The following is an 18,661-nucleotide window of genomic DNA, read 5'->3' as shown; positions in this document are numbered from 1 at the left end:
GAGTTGAAATATTTGAAAACATTTCAAGTTTTTGAATCGAATTACATATTACTTCCGTTATAAACCGTAGTTCATATATAGTGAATCGGGGCCTCCTGCCCATAAGCTTTCCAAATCTCATCTCGACATTCATCTATCTAACTTTCTTCCCGAGATTAATGAAGGTCAGACAGCCAAACAGTGGGTATTTATAGGTCTATTTTTTTTTTTAAATTGCAGCTCAATAATACAATTAAAAAGTAAATTTCTCAATGTATTGAATGAGGAGTAATCACATAGTAGAACTCTATAATATCAGTAAAATCACTAAATGCAAATTCGAGTCACTCACTCTCGTTGCTAATAAATAAAAATTCTTAGCAGCAGTGAGGCGAAATCGCAGCCGAGATTTCATACAATTGTACAATAAAAAGTGTGTATTTGACTCTCAATTTTGTTTAGGCGAGTTGAAATATGCGCGAAATAATTTCATGAGGTTTTGATTCATACTAAGGACAAAATGAGGAATACGCATTATAATTCCCTTATTACATACGACACGTAAAAAGTGAGCTTGCACATACACTATTATAATCGTATTTGTTTACTCATTCAGCCTGGTCTCTTAAGTCACCCCCATAACTGAGGTGTTTAAGGCATTAGCCTACCACTCTGAAGATCCCAGAATCAAATTCTAATGAACTTCATTAACTTCTAGTGATTGGTCTGTGATATATCAAGTCTCATTCCTCACCATCCAGCTGTCCCCTTGATCAGCCTGATAAAAGAGCTCTCTTTGTGTCCAAGGGAAGAGTTTGAAATAAAACAAAAGAATCTAGTCTTTAAGCACCAGTTCTATAGAAAAATTTTGCTTTTGAAACATTGTTTTTTGTAACGTTGTTATCATAATTAGTAAAAACTATCTGTTTAATAAGTAGAGTAAAACTTCTATCATCAAAATCAATTGCTCAGAGCCATGCTGTATACTTTGGAAGCCTTTTATACTAATTTATCCATTAAGAATGATGAACGACGAAATAAAGTAACTATTGCTGCTGTTTTATGACTTCTCAGACAATGGTTGCACTCCAGTATTGTGATGGTTAACACAGATTGACTGAAGTTTTACTGTACATAAACTGCTTTAAACTTTTATGAAACCCAATCTAAGTTTTATAGTTGTTCATTCTTTAAGCAAATTTCACACACGATGATTTAGGAAAGCAGAATACTCACATAAATGGAGATTCGAGTGTACTGTGAAAATATTTTCATACAAATAGCCAGATAGACTAGGCGATAACAAGTATCAGCCAGTTCTTCCAGAGCAGCACTCTATGAGAGATGGTCTGGAAATGCCTCAGCATGCTGTATTCCCTACACTACATTCAAGAAACACTGAAATTTAAAATCTGAGTCGACTTTGCAACTCTAACAGCATTATAATTCTGTGCATCAAAGCCATCTGGCCAAGAACTTCCACTGAACAAACTAAAATGATTTGCAGAATAAACAAATGCTAATTCAAAAATTAAAAACATCGGAGTTTAGTAATATTTACGATTTGAAATTCAGTACAGTGATTAATCTTAAAGATATGTCTTTTTGTTAGTCTGATGTTAAGATAAATGCCATCACTAGTTTTAAATATATTTCAAATGATAATGAGAATGCTTAAACCAAGAAAATAGTGGCAACAAACAATAAGAATCCAAGTCAACAGTCTCTAGAAGAACAGAAATTCCTTGATACACTCTGACATAGTCTGATTAAAATAATCACTAAGATATTTTATAAATATTATTACAAGTTTTCTTGGTCAAACTGTTATGAATTCATGGAAATAAGTAATAGTCGTATTTTCAATTTAATCAAAATTTTAAATCATTATTTCTATAGAAATTCAAATCCAAAATAAAAGTTTAGAATAAAAAAAAGCTGTACACTGCTGGTACCTTTGGGACTTTTAAATTATAACTCAAAGAAGAAAAAAAAATATACATAAATTTTTTCACAAATATCTTACCTCACAAAATGATAAATCTTCTATAATATAAATTGCCTTATTTTCTAAGAAATCATTTTAAATTTCTAAATACTGAGGAAGTATGCAATCCCATTAATTTTCACCTGAAATTAACTCTTCATTTAACTGCCTCTAAGAGAATAACTTGAATTTACTATTCACCAGTTGTGCTTTGCAATAAGGAATATAATTAATAAAATCCATAAAATTCCAAATATTTGCTGACATATTTAAAGATACCACAATAATTTTAATGTGTAAATATTTCAGCATCAATTGTTTTGATGGATTTTATAGCAATTTTGATTATTAGAAACCTAAAACTTACTTTTAGTCTTTCAGTTGTTGAGGTAAAAATTTATAAAATATTCATAATCATTTAAATATAATTAAATACAATTTTATTTAAATATAATAACAATTTTAACATCATTAATTCTATACACAATTCATTATTTGTAACTGAAAATAGTTTCCTATTGCACAACCAAAATTTGGATATCATAAATTATGAGATGCCATTGTAAATTCACCGTACTCTGATATATACAATTAGTTGGCACATTTTCAATGGACCCAATAAATTTGATCATCAACTTAATTTCATTACTTAGATTTTTTTATAATAAACTATATATACATATATGGATACAACATTAATGCAAGTGGAGTGGAATGATCCTTAAATATTTAAAATTTAGCTTTGAATAATTTTCTAAAAACTACATTCTTTTCTAAACAAAAATAATCTCGCTGAATTCTTTAATATAATTTTTTTTTGTCTTTGCTTTAACAATTTCCCCAATTAAACAAATATTTAGTAGGAAGATAACAAACTGAGTGCTTCGGCTGCTTTGATACGAACTTCGGATGACGAATCCTTTAGCAAAAATATCAGTGCTGAAAAACACAAGCCGTGGTTAGACTATAAAATTTTGAAATGGAAAATCTGTAAACATACTATACCTCCACAAATTCGTTCTTTTGATATTGTACCATGTTGATTAACAGGTAAATTTCCAAGGAAGAAACCTAAATATATCATTCATTTTAATATTTAAAAAAATTAAGATTAAAGAAATTAGTAATTAAATTACCTAATAAAGTAGCTGCATTTCCTTGGATTATAGGTGAAGAGCTTTTTAGATATGATAAACAAGCTGTAATATAGAAACTAATTTTCTCTGGAAAGTCTGCAATCTAAATTAAATTATGTTATTATACATATTAAAATTAAAATATTATTAGCATAAAAATCATTTAAATTTAAAGCAAAATTATCTTACTACAGCTTTTGTAAGATCATTAATAAATTCTCCATAATGAAGATGACCTTCATCTCTTAGGTATTTTTGAAACATATTGTTGACTCCATCTGAGCCCAGCATAGGCCCTAAGAGACGTAAGGATTGTTTGCATGACTAAAGAGGAAGAAAAATTTGTTTTATTTTAAATTTTCTAATTATTTAATTAAAATTAATGACTTCTATTAATACCTTTATGACATTTTGATCTTCATCATTTAAATGTAACAATAGTGTGACAAAATTGTTGTGAATCTGTTCTACAAATGGTTCTTTGGATGGACCATCTCCGAAACGTGATAAATTTCCAAAGAGAGAAAATGCTGCTGCTCTTATAAGCGGTTTCTCCTTTTATTAAAAAATTGTATAATTTATATAATAATATATGTAGAATATTTTTAAGTTGTTTATTGAATAATTCAAAAATATTGATAGAGAAATACCAAGAAATAATAGTAAATAAAATGCTATATTTTAAGAAATAGAAAAGTGCATATGTTAGGGGTTGTCCATAAATTATGTAGCACAGAGATGTAGGGATTAAGCTACTAGCAGTTTTCTGCCAAATAGCAACAACTTCTCAGATTTGGATATATCTTTCATTGTCTAATTTGCCAAAAACAAACATGAAAGAAAAAGTGTTACATAGTTGCATACTATTTGTTACTGCTTTATACTGTACATTATACACATAATTAATAAAATAATGTAACTTTCGGTATCTCATGCTATGTATTATTTCTTAGATAATTAAAGAAATTGATCAAGGATATGCATTATATAATTTTGGAGTGTATCTATTGTACAGTACATAACAGTGTTACAGGGGATGTGATGATAGTTGAAAAGTATAAAAATAGTATTACATAATTTATGAATAACCCTTGTTTTGTTTTCTTATTAATGTTTCCATTATTTCAAAATTATATCAGTTCATTAATGCAAATTTAGACTAAATGATGCAAAAAAGTGAGATTTTTTTCTTTAATTCAGGCAAATAACTTCCCCAATAAACAAAAATCATATTCAGACATATTAGAATTTGGGCCTAACCTTTTAATTAGATGCTCTACAGAAAGAGTTAACCTTTTTCTCCATTAGAAATAAAATTAATTTCTTTGAGAAACACTGTTTTAAATTATTTGAAGCATTAATTTAACATATAAATTTTAAGATATAATCTAATTTATAAATAATTATTTTCAAATTGACAAAACACAATATATTTAATAAAAATTATAATACCTTATCAAACATTGGTCGAATACGAAGGGCAATATTTACTAATATTCCCCTGACATCCTGTTCAGCTACTTGTGCTAGTACAGATGATAAGCCACTCATCGCTTCTAAAGTAATATCACTATCTGGATCATCTTTATCATCCATTCCAGCCATCATAGCTGATAATACTGTAGTAGAATATCTCTGTATCTGAATTTAAAAATTAAATACTTTTAATAAAACCACATTTTCTTGTTTTCAACACACTTCAAAAGTGCAACATAACTTTGCCACTGAAATTTCTGCAATTTTACAGCACATAGAAAACAATATCCATATATATCATGCAATAATAATGAGATACCACAACATGATTGACAAAAGCAGATATGTTAAGAAGAAACCATAGGAACCACAACATGCTTCATTTATAAACAAATAAGCCTGACATAAAAGAATCCTCTCTATTTTAACTTACCCCTATCCATTCATCCTCACATGATGGCTTCAGAAAAATTTTTGAAATGATGATCATTGTTATTTAAATACTTTAATTAATTAATTACGATTTGATTAAAGATAATGTCATTTTATTATAAATAAATATTTAAAAATATGTAAAGTATTATTATAAATGTTAATATAAATCTTAAAATTCAATACCTGATCCTTCTCTAACCTGCTTACACATCCTAAACCTCTAATGCATAAACGTCTGACTATGTGAGAAGTGTCCACTAATCTGCCGAGCAGATTGTTCATTAAAGGTTCTGTCAATGTGTTTTTCTCATGATATTCTTTGGAAAGTAATTCAGCAAACAATGCTACTGTTACAATACGTTGTGTTTCACAGATGCTATTTAATGCACTATTCAAATTAGCAACAATTTTAGGAATGTGACTTGGAGAGTAAGTACATAGTGCACTAAAAATAATGGAAATCAATTAATTTAATGAAATAATAATTAAAAAAACATGAAAATACATATATTCACTCTGCTAAAACAGCAATAGCTTCAGGATATTTATTTTCATCTTGCATCACTACCCAATAGCCTCCTTCTGTTAGATGAGATACAATGTTCTCTTGTTTAGCACACATTAAAAATGCCTTAAAAGTATCAGTGATATATCTGTTATGTAATAAAAAAAGAATTATGTTAATTTAAATATTAAGTTTTTGCTTAAATCAAAAATCAAGCAAAAAAACACTTACCTAATAGGATTCAACTTTACACCTTTATTATCAGAGAAAAATTTTCCAAAGCTAAAAGTACTGTCTTTCCTACCATCTTCATTAGTTATTACTGGAGGATAAGTACTGATATAACTACCAATTGCGAGGAGGAGCAATGAGAAAATTTTATCAAAATGTTCTTTCACACAATGCTCCATTTCAGGCACTCTAAATATTTCTTTTAAAGCACAAACTGCCTATAAAATAAATTAAATCAAGTCACACATTAAGAATTCAAAAATAAACTTATTTTAATTTTACTAACCACAAGAGGTTGCTGCATTGCAACTTGAATCATCATCTTATGGTTCTGAGGATTTGGTTGCAATTCGTATAAAGTACTGTCTGATAGTATTTCTAATAAATAATCTAATATATTCTTTCCTAATTCTTTATCCTGAGCAAGAATCTTCCAACTATCAATAACTCGACTATAAAAAATATATGTTTAAAGTAACAGAATATATAATGAGATTTTACAAAAAAATAAAACTTACTCATCAAATGGGAAAGGCGAATTTAAAAATGCTCCAATTATAGCAGACAGATGATGTGATGCAAGTATACGAATACTTCTCAGTGCTCCAGTACGAGTTTGAGGACACGTGATGTTTCCTAATTTGACTTGTAAACATTCTAAAATGTGTGGGATCTAGCAAAAAATAAAATAACTGTTAGGTAACATAATATTAATTTAATTTAAAAAAATCAAATAACTAATACTTCAGGTCTAATTTCTCTTCCTCTTAACTTCATTACACCATTCAGAACAACTGATGCTCCAGATGAACTATTTGAATGAGGATCACACAGACCTTCCAGAATAGTATAAATGAAAGAGCACACTTGATCTGATGGTAATCTACACGAAACTACCTGCATAACAAGAAAAATCTCATGCTTAGTTTCATTGTATGTCAATCAATTAATTTAAAAAAAAATGATGAAAACCTTAGCTAATTCATTAGTGAGAGAAAAAAGAGAAGCTGGTGCATCATTTACAACTTGATCTTTCAGAAAGTCTAAAGAAAGGTCATTATTATCATCAGTTGTATCTATAAAATAAAAAATATTTATGATGCAAATTAAAATTTTAGAAATAATTATAATAAAATGAAATATATTAATAAATTGCATTTACTCTTACCATATCTTCCATTGGAAATTTGTAATAAGGCACTTATACAGTCTAATGCTAAAAGACGAATGATTACTTGAGGATCAGTGCAACGAGGTATAAGAAGACCCAAACAAACTCCAAGTGTAGAAAAAGGTCTATACATCTAACAATTCAAAAATGTTAAAGTAAAAATGGCATTTTATATTATTTAGAAATATAAGTTTATTAAATCTAAACTTACTAGATCTTCCTTTTCTTCATGATATGATTTAAGAATTAAAAAAATAGACTGCATACATCTTTCTCTTTCAAAATCATGTTTTGAAATCATCCATGGATTTAATAACTGAAAAATATTTTTAAAAACAACTGAAAAATTTGGCAATTTAATAAAATGAATTCATAATCTTTTGAGATCCAATGACTATTTTCATTTATTTATTTGAAATTAACAAACAATGACTCCCTAAATGAGAATCTATGCATATTTCTTTCATTTCAATATATTTTAGAAAATAAAGCATGCATTATTCTTATACCTTATATATCTTTTCCTCAGAAATTTATCAAACAACTATATTAGAAATATGAAATTAATACAAATTATGAGATTTAAATAATAACAGAAACTATAGCTATTTTAAAGTGTGATTATTGTTAGAAACAGTATTTAATTTAGTAAGCAAAAATCAGAGTGAACACGAGGGGATGCTGTTGATAACTGGTGCTAGAGTTGAAAAGACAAGAGGTTTACATGAAAGTAGAGCTAAGTCTCCTTGTATTATTTTTTTTACTATAACTTACAAGTAAAGTTTGTTAGAGTATTAAACTGAAAGTGTCTTTACTTGTGCAAAACACAGCACAACATTAACAATTATATATACAGTATAAGAAAATAAATGTTTTAAAATGAAACTGTGTTTATTTATTAAGGAAAATAAAATCCTTCAATATAACAAAGAAAGAAAACAAACAGCAACAACAACAAAAAATATTCCTCTTTTGTCTCTATTGATGAAATAAGAATATTTATTTTGTTACAGCCATATTTATACATAACCACTGTATCAAATGATAGAACCATATCTGGCTATATTCTTGCACAGCTGAAGTAAGTAGCCTATATAGGCAGTCTGCGTACAACTTTTTAAGATAGTATTTTTGGTATCTTCCTAACAAATTATTTTATTTTATATAAAACTCTAGATTAAATTATGTAGATTTCCATGCTTTATTGCAGGATAGAGAACAAAGAAAATTTGCATATAAGCTACTGAAGATTGAAGAACAGTATATTTTTTTAAACCAATGTAGAATGAACAAAATTTTTCCTATGAGCCTATATACTAATGAATGTGCCAAAGGATGCAAGTCTTTAAAAACCCTTATTCATGAGTAAATGTTTAAGAATGCTAATTATGATAAAGAAAAAGTATTTCTTGTATTAGGAGCAAACTAAATGCTAAAGAAGAGGTTCAGCTACATGCCATATCAAAAACAAACTTTTGTAAGACAGTAGAAGATAATATTAATATAATTTTAGAACATTTACTAGTAAAGCTAAGAAATACATTTATTATAAAACTAAACTGGATTATACATGAGCAGACCACAAAAAGCAAATGAAAACCTTTAGACAAAGATACAAAATACTATGTGAAAGAAGAAATAAAAATCTATGAAGATAAAAAAGGCACTTAAATATGGTCACAAATTTGTATTGCAAGAAGATCACAATGCACAGGACAATGATTGCACAGATGGAAGCAGAGAGTGTAAAATTATCAAAGAAAGAAGCAAGTACGGTCAGAATAAAACTCTTCAATAATACATGAATAATATACATTATGATGCAGGATAAACAGAAAGAGAATGATGTACAAAAAATAATATAATATTCTAAAACAGATCCCAGTATTCATTAGAAGAGAATCATATATGATAAAAATGGAGGAATATCTACACATTACTGAAGCAATCATCAGCCATAAAGAACAAATGGACAGCATTGAAAGCATGCAAACTAATTGCCAACCATAGTTTATCACAATGCCCAAAATGTACAATACATCCACTTCAAAAATAGAAATGCTGAGATTATTCAGTATTGTTAAAATTAATAATAAAAAAAGGGGTCTTTAAGGCTGATAGTAAAAAATCATATGCCCATACACTAAGCCTAGAAAAGAAATTGCATAGATTAGTATCACACATACAATATAAAACTAGCTATACTATTAACTGCTCCTTAGGCACTTAAAGCATTAAAATCCATTTCTATAAAAAAGTGAGAAGCTAATGGTTCTGGACTATTAAAATCTAGTTCTGACAATAAAAATAGAATAGCTATATTACTGATGAGAGAATGCATTTGCATAAGCAAAAGCATACCATAGGCAAATTTAAATAGTTGCAAACTTTCTAAATAATATTAAAAATTATTTTCTATAAAATGAAAACATAACGACTAAGAGGGAGTACCAGTGAGTTTGCCAGTTTCAGATGATATAGCTGAAATTGTCCTTAAATTGATGAATGACAGGAGTGTTAAATATTACTTACATGACCAGATAAGAATATGACATGTAAACAATTTATTAATTATTTGGAAAAGAGAAAGTAAAGTTCAGTAAGTAATAAAATCTTTTAATCAAAATTCAATAGGATTAACAATCAAATTAACAGAAGAGAGTTATGAAAGTATACATTTTCTTGATTTAAATATATAAAAAAGATGAGAAGCTACTACAAATTGCTAGCAGTAAATGCATTTATTCATTGGAAATAATTTGTGAGCAGCAGTATCAATTGATCTGATTTTAGAGCTCTAATAAATAGAGCAATATCACATCCCTCAATATTTAACCATAGAAATGAAGAATTTAGGCATATTAAATAGCAGAGAATCATGGACCCCACACAATCTAAATTAAAGATACTAGTAAATCACAGCAAGATAATGTAAAAGATAAAAAAATTTTGATTGTCAAGGTAAAGCAATAGCATCTTTAGCTGTTCCATATCAGTGACGAACCAGCAGGATTGTCATTAAGGATTAAAGGAAATCTTATGATAATGGGAGCAATTAAAAATGATAAATGCAAATTAGATAAAATATAAAGTACAGGAATTTATGTGATAAGACTGTCATTAAATAAAGAAAACTATTTTTACATAGGTTCCACTTCAGGATCTTTAGCACTGCAACAAGAGACATTACAAACCTGTCACTAAACCAACTGCAATATAGTAACATCACTAACATTATGAGTGTGGAAAAAGAGATAACAATGTATTGGAATGATATAAGTCTGAAATTCCAAGAATGTAATATGGACTTCCTCCTAAGAGTTTTATAACAAATTTATATATATAAGATAGAAAAATATGCAAAGTTATTAATACCAATGATGCAAAAGAATTGTGGGATTGTTGGAAATCAGTTTTAAATACAATAAAATTTTAAAAGAATTATTAATATGTTAATTAAGGAGACTAGCTAGATTTTTATGAATATACAAGACAATATTGTTAAAATTTGCTATTATATATTTTAAAAATTATTTAATAATTTAAATATGCAAATATTTTGTAAAATCTTGTAATTTTGAACAAAATTTTTTAAAAAAAGATTATTTGATTTTGTAATGATGTTCATTCAATTTTAAAACTATGAAGGTTTTAAAAGCTGTTCTAGAAGTATTTCTTGTAACTGATGAGGGCTAACAAAACACTTTTATGATACTTAAGTTGGTTACCTTAAGAGGCAGTTTTTAGTTTTTGCATACAACATGGTGTCAAGTTTTAAACTACTGTATGTAATTTCTTATAAATAAATATACAGCTTATTTTAAAATTTTTATATCTACATCAATTTATTCCTATAAATTAAAGTCAAATTAATAAATCATAAGCATTAATTAGATGTGATACCGTCATAATAATCTGCAGATTTTCGGGTGTCTTTTCTTTCAACAACAATTGCTTCAGCAATTGATTTAAATTTTCAAATGCATTGTTAAACATATGATCATATTCCACAATATCTTCTATGTTTTCTTCATGATTTTTATACAATCTATTTTCACGAGGTAGAGGATAAACAGCATTCAATGCAGTCTGTACTAAACTAGACTTATCTTGTTCTGTAAGAGGAGGATCAAGAGAGCTAAAGTCAGTTAAGAATAATAATATAATAAAAGAATTTAACATCTTACCAATAATGCTGATAAAAATATTGTATATATGATTCTTAGATATAAATTAATTTTAGACAGTATTATTAGACAAAAAAAAATTTGTTTGGAGTATTTTCTATAACATTTAATTAATATCATTTGCTATAATTGTTTATATCTGGTACAAGTCTACAACTAATCCAAAATAGTTTTTAATCTACATATAAATCACACATACAAAATCAATTATTTTACATACATAATTATATGTAGCTCAATATCACTTGTATATTTAATAAAATGGCTTGCTGTGAAGAATAAATTTATATATTGATATCACAGACAGATTAAATTCTATAAATAATAAGGATACACAAGACTTGCAGCTGCACCAAGAGCTTGGGCTCGAATGGTTGAAGTGAGAGGTAAAGCAACTTCATTTTTCAAAATATTTTTCATTAATGCTAAAACTTCATCTCTTGAACGGAATGTGAAATGTTCTTTTAAATGATTTGGATGAATGGCCTCAGCAATCAACTTGATTGTCTGAAGCATACTTTGTTTAACACATACATCCTGCTTTAAAAAACATCACAAAATTACAAATATTGACAGAAAATAAAATTACAATATTAACAATTAGTATAATATATATACCTTTGATGACTGATAAAACTGAGCTACGCTTCTTAATATTGGAGTTTCGATTCGAGTGGTGAGAATATTAGAGGAGGCATTTAATGCAACATATCCATAACATAAAATAACTGTTGCTTTAACTTTTTCTTGTTCACTATCGCCTTTAATATCCTGAAATAGATATTTTTATCATTAATTATTGAATTTTCGTAAGTATATTAACGAAAGGATCAAATGTGCATAAATTTAATATACTTTTGCAACTACTTTAGCATAAAATGATATAATTAATTTTAACATATAATAAACTGAAGAAAGTATACAAGTTTCATGAAAAAGATATAGTTGAAGTTCTCATAAATTTTAATTTATATTATTTTATACATATAATGCAAATATACAAACAATAATGCATACTCATGATAATTTATTGCAACAAATTACTACAATCTTCAAAGAACTAGGTAATTCAGTTACCAGTATACATGTTAGTATAGCAACTTACACCATTTCATTCATATCTAGTTACACAGAAGTGGAATTCAGATGCATGTAAGAACACCTTATTGTCATACTGGGAATGCTCCCAATTACTCAGAGGCTAAATAAGAAAACATCTCATTGGTTAACAACAAAGAAATAATGTTACCATTGCTGACTTTGTTGCTGGGTGAAGTTAGCAACATCCACTCTTGCTGTTTTGTAGCATTTAATAGTTACAAATCCACATATTAAAAGATAAAAATAAGAAGAAAAAATAAAATATATGTAAACTCTGAGAAAGGAACATTACCATAATTTGCAGATAATGTATTTTATAATGAATTACCTTACTAATTAAATGAAAACAAGACTTCCTTACATTGTTTATTTGAATCAAAGGTAAAAGATTGCTAATTGATTGACAGTTTGAATTAAGAGGTAATATAGGTACAAAAGATTTTGTACTGTCAGTCTCAGTTGTATATTTAACTTTGTATTTCCCCATTTTCATAAAATTAGTTAAAAAACATTTAATAAGATTGTTTATAACTATTAGCTATAGACAGCCATTTGATTAAGCAAAGTCATTCAGATAATAACAAAATTTATGACTAGCAAAGCAAGCAAAATGCTTAGTAACTAAAAGTACTCTTAGCTTCATGCATTGTTTCACCAAATCTGTTTTAAATAAATCAGGCATCCAACTTTTTGTTATGATTTTTGGGAAAAAAAATGAATAAATTATTGAATAAGTATAATAAATTGTTAATACATATAAACTGTTAATAGAAATAAGATATTTTTAATAGCAAAATTTAGTATTTTCTGGAAATACTATGAAATATAAATAGAGTGACTTCTTAATTTATGCATACTTAAATTATAAAAATTTAAAATAATACATGCAACCATATTCAAAATGCCATGAGAGGTCAGTGTCATAGCATTTTCTCATTTTGTTTTGCTAAACATTATTGGTCAATTGACTACTGAAAGTGCAAATTTAGTTGTTTAGCTTTTACACTTAGTCTAGTTTAGATTATTTTCTAATTGAATTAACTTAGCTAGAAGGTGAAAGTTACTGTCTCAATTGTATGCTTGTATTGTTTAATGACTATTTATAATATGCCTGAGTGAGATGTTCTGGAATGTTATTCTTGTATGAAATAAGAAGTTTCTATACAAGTTTGTAATTCTACATGTCCTTAATTTAAAAATAAATCTAGAATTAAATTGTTGTTTATATCTACTTAGTTAAATGATTTTTACAAATTCAATTAAATAGAAATTTTTATCACCTTAATAAAGCCCAGAAGACCAGAACTTTTTCGAAGTTCACCTTTTGCAACTTGTTCTAATTTTACAAGAACAACGTCCAAGTGAGTTGCTGCACAATAACCAACAGCTACTGCACATCCCTATAATAATAAAATAAGATAATTTAAAAACTTACTTATAGATTTAGAATATAAATTATTTTTAAAGTTTCAAACTAACAGTTCTTTCTTTTGGATTAGAATGTTGAACAGCTTCAAAAATTCCATCCAGGGCATTATTAATGAACTGGCGATTACTAATCTTCCTCATTACAGCTCCAATCATCTTTATTAGAATAATCTAAAAAAATTTTCAGATTGCATTTTTAAAATTGAGTTTTCACAATTAATAAATATATGAAAATTATCTACCTTATCATCTGGTTGATTAGGATATAAAGAGAATTGTGACAAAAGAGATTTTCCAAGTTTTGTTGTCCAATCTTCACGATCCACTTCTTCAACAGATTTCAATAAAAATTCGACTAATTGATCTTCCCACATCTGTTGATTCCACGAGTCAGCAATTTCTAAATTCCATTAAAAAATAATAATTTTATACATTATTTAGTAATTGTAATTTTAATCAAAAATTCAAACAATTCTTATTTAATTAGCTTTATAAAAAATAAAGATATAAAATACAATAATTCTTTTTATTTATTTAACTCAAACTATTAATAAATTAAATTTTTAAATTAAAAATTGAATTTCTATATATTCTATCAACTAGTTTTTCATAAGAGCTGTAAGAATTAAATTTTATTACATTTATTTAATACAGTTATGTGCCATTAATGACAGGGATATGTTCCAGAAATACATCAATAAGCAAACACCATAGAGTGTACTTAGAAATATCTTATATAGTATAGTTTACCATTTGTTTAGGCTATATGAAGCACAACTGTAACACACATTTATGTAGCTAAACATATATAAACAGAAAAGATAGAGCTAGGTGTGAATTTTTAGTTCCATTATCTTTTTATGATAACTCTTGTATACACAATCTGTCATTAAGCAAAACATACCTGTATTTAAAATTATTCTCAATTTAATTTTATAAAATAAATCAAACATTTTAATTTTATCAAAATTACTTTTTATTATAACTTTCTTCAAAAATTATTTTTTAGTAAAATATGTAATGAAAATATTAAAGTGTAAATACAGTATTGTAAGTTTTTATTTTACTTGTAGTATTATATTAATTAAAGCTTAATTTTCAAATTTACGTTTAAAAATTTTATAATAAATGCAATCAAAAATCTTACCTTCTAACTGTTTAATCATTATTGGAATCTGACTATCCCATAGAGCAATTAAACTTTTATCAATAAGAGGTACAATGGCTTTCATTAATTTCAAAAGGGGAAGACCACGATTCCTTCCAGAAAAAGGCAAGCCTAGCAACACTATCATTCTTGCAAGTAACACATATGGTTTTGGGATATTTACTTCATTATAAAGAAAAAGAAAAAAAAAAAAATAATAATAAATATTAATTTTCATACAATGCTAAATGGCAAATTTTTGTAAAAGTAAAAGTTTTTTGAATTTATTCAAAAAACTTTGCATTTAAAAATATGTAATTTACATTAATTTCAGTTATAACATGTTAAAATATGTAGTTATTTTGGTAATTTGTAAAAAAACAAAAATAAATATAAAAAAGTTCTCTGTATGTATGTTTTAATTTTATAGAAAATAATAATTATAACATTTTGCATAGAAAGTGCAAAAAATTAAATTAATCTTGAAAAAGAGATTTTTAACTCAATCACTAAATGGCTTAAAATATTTGTAAAGCAACAATATTTTGGAAAAAGTCATACTGGTCTTTTAAACATTTTAAATATTCAAAATTTAAAATAGTAATTTTGTACTTATATACAACAGAAAATTCTAATGACTGTCATAATATCTATTATTATTCATACTGTTTAAGATACAATAGAACAAAGATCAATGACAAATCATTGCTGGATTACACTGGGTTATAATAATTAAATGTCAAGTAATTTGGCCTAGAGGTAGGAGTTTGGTGCCATCTCTTGATAAATTTAGTAATTATAATTAAATAAATATTAATTAGCTTATATGGTTCTAGAAGAAAAGAATTGGCCTTGGAAGAAATCGACAATCATTTGGCATTAATCTAAAAATTGGGTTAATGGATATTTATGTTAGAACAAAGATCTTTCAATTCTTGTTTATTTTTATGCAGTTCCATTTAAAATGTTTTTGTTTATAGAACAGTTGCTGTTATGTAAAAATATAAAATAAGCTGGTATGAAAAAAAATCTAATTTTGACTATCAACATGAAAATTTGATCTTACCTTTATTTGAATAATCAATATCAAAATTTGATCCTAATTCTCTTTTCTTGCCAACAAGATAACTTAAGCTTTTACAGACAGGTGCAACAGCTGCAGTAAATTCTTCTTGTAATAAACATTCTAACATATCTGGCCATAATACCTGTAAATACTTTATTAAAATGGATTTTTCATAATTTAATTTATAATTAAACAGAACTCACATTTTCCATCTTTTCTACAGTTGTTGTTAAAAGATGGATAACATTTTCACACATTGCACGAAGTGCTTCATTGCTGACATAATCTAGATCTGCTGGTCTACGACCCTATTCAATGGGTGATTTGTAATTTCTATATAATTTTAATATAGTAGAGTCCTGATTATCTGAGATAATGTAGACCAAGGGTAACTGAACAATCAGAAACTTGGATAACACAAAATATATCTTTCACATCTGAAGACACAACAATGCATTTCCATTTTTAACTCATCCTAATAACATAGATGAAACATAAATAAAATTATACTTAAATAAATAAATGTAAAAAGCATGGCATGGAACTGATATGATCAATAAAAAAACCAAATCTATTTAGTAAGCAAAAGCAATCAGTTATTTGTATAAAATTTTTCTGATATGTAATGAAACTCATGCAATAAAGTAATGGACAAAATTATTATAAAATCAAAGTTTTACAATGATTACAATTAAAAATTCTTTGATCTTTTTTAAAATTTGTATTTCTTATGAAGTTACCAGAGTAAATTCTTTGTAAAACTTCTAGAGTGCTATTCAAATACTGCATCACCGAGTGAAAATTTAGTCAGAAATGAACTGTTCTAGGCTATAATCTATTGTCTTTTTTGACAAAGTATTCTTCCATAATTCAGTTTAGATAATTGGTTAAATAGTCTCAGTTAATCAGGACTTTACTGTATTTAAAAGATAAATTTCACTTACTGCAGGTTCTTCTGGAAGAGCACACTGTCTAACAATAAACAATACCATATATTTTCCACCTTCCATTTCTAAATATCCACGATGAGCCATTGCCATAATTACTTGAGCCATCACTTTTTTTACCTTAAAATTGAAAAAATTATAAAGTAAATTTTAATCACTATAACACCAAAAATACCTTTCAAAACCAGTACATTCAATCAAACAATGAGAAATATACATATATAATGAGAAATACTGTAAAATATATTTTGATCCTAATTGGTTCTTCTTCAGATCAAAATGTTCTAACCATGGAATGCTTAGAAGAATAAGATACAAAATTTAAACCGATTATATAACTTTCATATAAAGTGTAGAAAATTATACAAAGGACAGTAATTATGTTAATATAAATTTGTTATTAAGAAACACAAGAAAGAAAAAATTAATAAAAATAGACAAAAAACTCAAAATGATACAACTGTATGTTTGCAAAATTAAACTAACTGGATTACACTGAATTATTGTAAAAACTATGCTATTCATATGATAGACTTTCTCTTCTTTGAAATTTATGCATATGCCTTAAACTTCAGATTTGTGTATTTTAAGTGTTTCTAGTATTCTGAGGTGGTTATTATACTGGGAATTGCTGATTATAGTGACTTCATTGAGGTTCATGTGTACATCATGTTGTACTGGATTTTAAAGGTATTTTTGGTGTTATAATGATTATAGATATCCAGTTTTAAGAAACTATAATGAATGCAATAAATTCTCATTGGTCCATCCATTTTGTATATAAGGTGACTTTGCCTTGAATGAACACTTTTAGTCATGTACAATCATGCTTCTAGCCACAGGCTATAGTTAGCCTTTAGCCCTGGATTAAGTTTGCTCTCACCAAGTGCAGAAGTGTAAGTCTATGAAAGTCTTCATTCCTGTCTCCAAGATGTTACATATCATCACAGCGCTTCCACATTATGTACTGGACCAGACAACGATTTAATTATTTGTAAACTCTCTCATACAATGACTTTTGTAACTCATTTGAGAATAGAATAGATATTCTCTCCATGTATAATATTTTAATCATTGGTTATTGTAATCATTGAGTATTAATCTATAGATTATTGTTATACTTGTTATCATTTCATGTATAGATTTTATAATTTAGTCGTTTAAATATATTTGATTACTTTTTACTTTGTTGTCAATTTCCCTAACTACATTGTCTTCCCCATGTAATCCCACCCTCCTACCTACTTACTTTTAGGCCACTTACATTAAAACTTTCCAAAATAATCATGAGTTTGAACATGACTAACTATTCTAACTGGTGTCAGGATCCTGATGTTATAAGTAGATATTTTACTGATCTTTCTGTCTTTTCTAAATTTTATTCATCCTGATAAGTGATCAGAGGTCTCACTGCCCTGATTTCACATTTGGTGTCAGGAGATTGGACATTTTATTCCATATCTCCTAGGCTGTTCTCATGTAGTGTCAGCAGAGTAGAGGCTCACAGTCTCTCTCCCTGGCATTCTCACAATATGTTCGAAAAGTCAAATGAGATAAAAAAAAATGGCATTATTACTATTCTAACTTTTGATTGATCCATTTATAAAATTGCTATTCTTAAGGCTAAAGTTGTGAATGTTGATTAAATTGTTAATTTAAAAATGAAAAATTTAAAAATTGTTTAGATAATTCATATTCATAATTATTAAATTATATTTGCAATATACCTTATTACTTGGATCTGATATGATTAATTTTAATCCAGTGATTATAGTTGTCATTTTATCATATAACTGTGAATCTATAAAAAATAATTTCAGAAATAAATAATTAAAATTTTCATAAAATTACAACATTCAGTTATA

The 18,661-nt window shown here is 26.9% G+C and overlaps 1 protein-coding gene across 4 annotated transcripts in view; it reads right to left on the bottom strand.

Moving 5' to 3' along the window:
- Positions 1-1,619: 1,619 nt before the first annotated feature.
- Positions 1,620-18,661, bottom strand: part of LOC111621934 (maestro heat-like repeat-containing protein family member 1) — a 29,237-nt gene continuing 12,195 nt past the window's right edge. The window contains exons 5-31 of one of the 4 annotated variants that reach the window (XM_023364182.1): positions 18,524-18,597; positions 16,794-16,916; positions 16,053-16,157; positions 15,850-15,991; positions 14,784-14,966; positions 13,879-14,036; positions 13,688-13,807; positions 13,489-13,608; positions 11,726-11,878; positions 11,442-11,647; positions 10,824-11,058; positions 7,132-7,236; positions 6,918-7,053; positions 6,722-6,825; positions 6,494-6,646; positions 6,268-6,422; positions 6,036-6,201; positions 5,750-5,967; positions 5,529-5,666; positions 5,197-5,458; positions 5,012-5,038; positions 4,555-4,743; positions 3,502-3,657; positions 3,292-3,426; positions 3,103-3,205; positions 2,972-3,037; positions 1,620-2,905 (exon numbers count right to left, since the gene is read on the bottom strand). In XM_023364182.1, the coding sequence (XP_023219950.1) occupies positions 2,823-2,905; positions 2,972-3,037; positions 3,103-3,205; positions 3,292-3,426; positions 3,502-3,657; positions 4,555-4,743; positions 5,012-5,038; positions 5,197-5,458; positions 5,529-5,666; positions 5,750-5,967; positions 6,036-6,201; positions 6,268-6,422; positions 6,494-6,646; positions 6,722-6,825; positions 6,918-7,053; positions 7,132-7,236; positions 10,824-11,058; positions 11,442-11,647; positions 11,726-11,878; positions 13,489-13,608; positions 13,688-13,807; positions 13,879-14,036; positions 14,784-14,966; positions 15,850-15,991; positions 16,053-16,157; positions 16,794-16,916; positions 18,524-18,597 (3,815 nt within the window). In that variant the 3' untranslated portion in view covers positions 1,620-2,822. The remainder of the gene's footprint in view (positions 2,906-2,971; positions 3,038-3,102; positions 3,206-3,291; positions 3,427-3,501; positions 3,658-4,554; positions 4,744-5,011; positions 5,039-5,196; positions 5,459-5,528; positions 5,667-5,749; positions 5,968-6,035; positions 6,202-6,267; positions 6,423-6,493; positions 6,647-6,721; positions 6,826-6,917; positions 7,054-7,131; positions 7,237-10,823; positions 11,059-11,441; positions 11,648-11,725; positions 11,879-13,488; positions 13,609-13,687; positions 13,808-13,878; positions 14,037-14,783; positions 14,967-15,849; positions 15,992-16,052; positions 16,158-16,793; positions 16,917-18,523; positions 18,598-18,661) is intronic. The other 3 variants (XM_023364183.1, XM_023364184.1, XM_023364185.1) reach the window with 3 other exon arrangements.

This window comes from Centruroides sculpturatus, unplaced genomic scaffold, assembly GCF_000671375.1.
Source record: "Centruroides sculpturatus isolate CEXI.00-Female unplaced genomic scaffold, Cexi_2.0 scaffold31, whole genome shotgun sequence".
In the NCBI taxonomy this organism is placed as follows: Eukaryota; Metazoa; Arthropoda; class Arachnida; order Scorpiones; family Buthidae; genus Centruroides; species Centruroides sculpturatus.
Note: the sequence above shows the minus strand (reverse complement) of the source record. Positions and strands in the feature narration are given on the sequence as shown.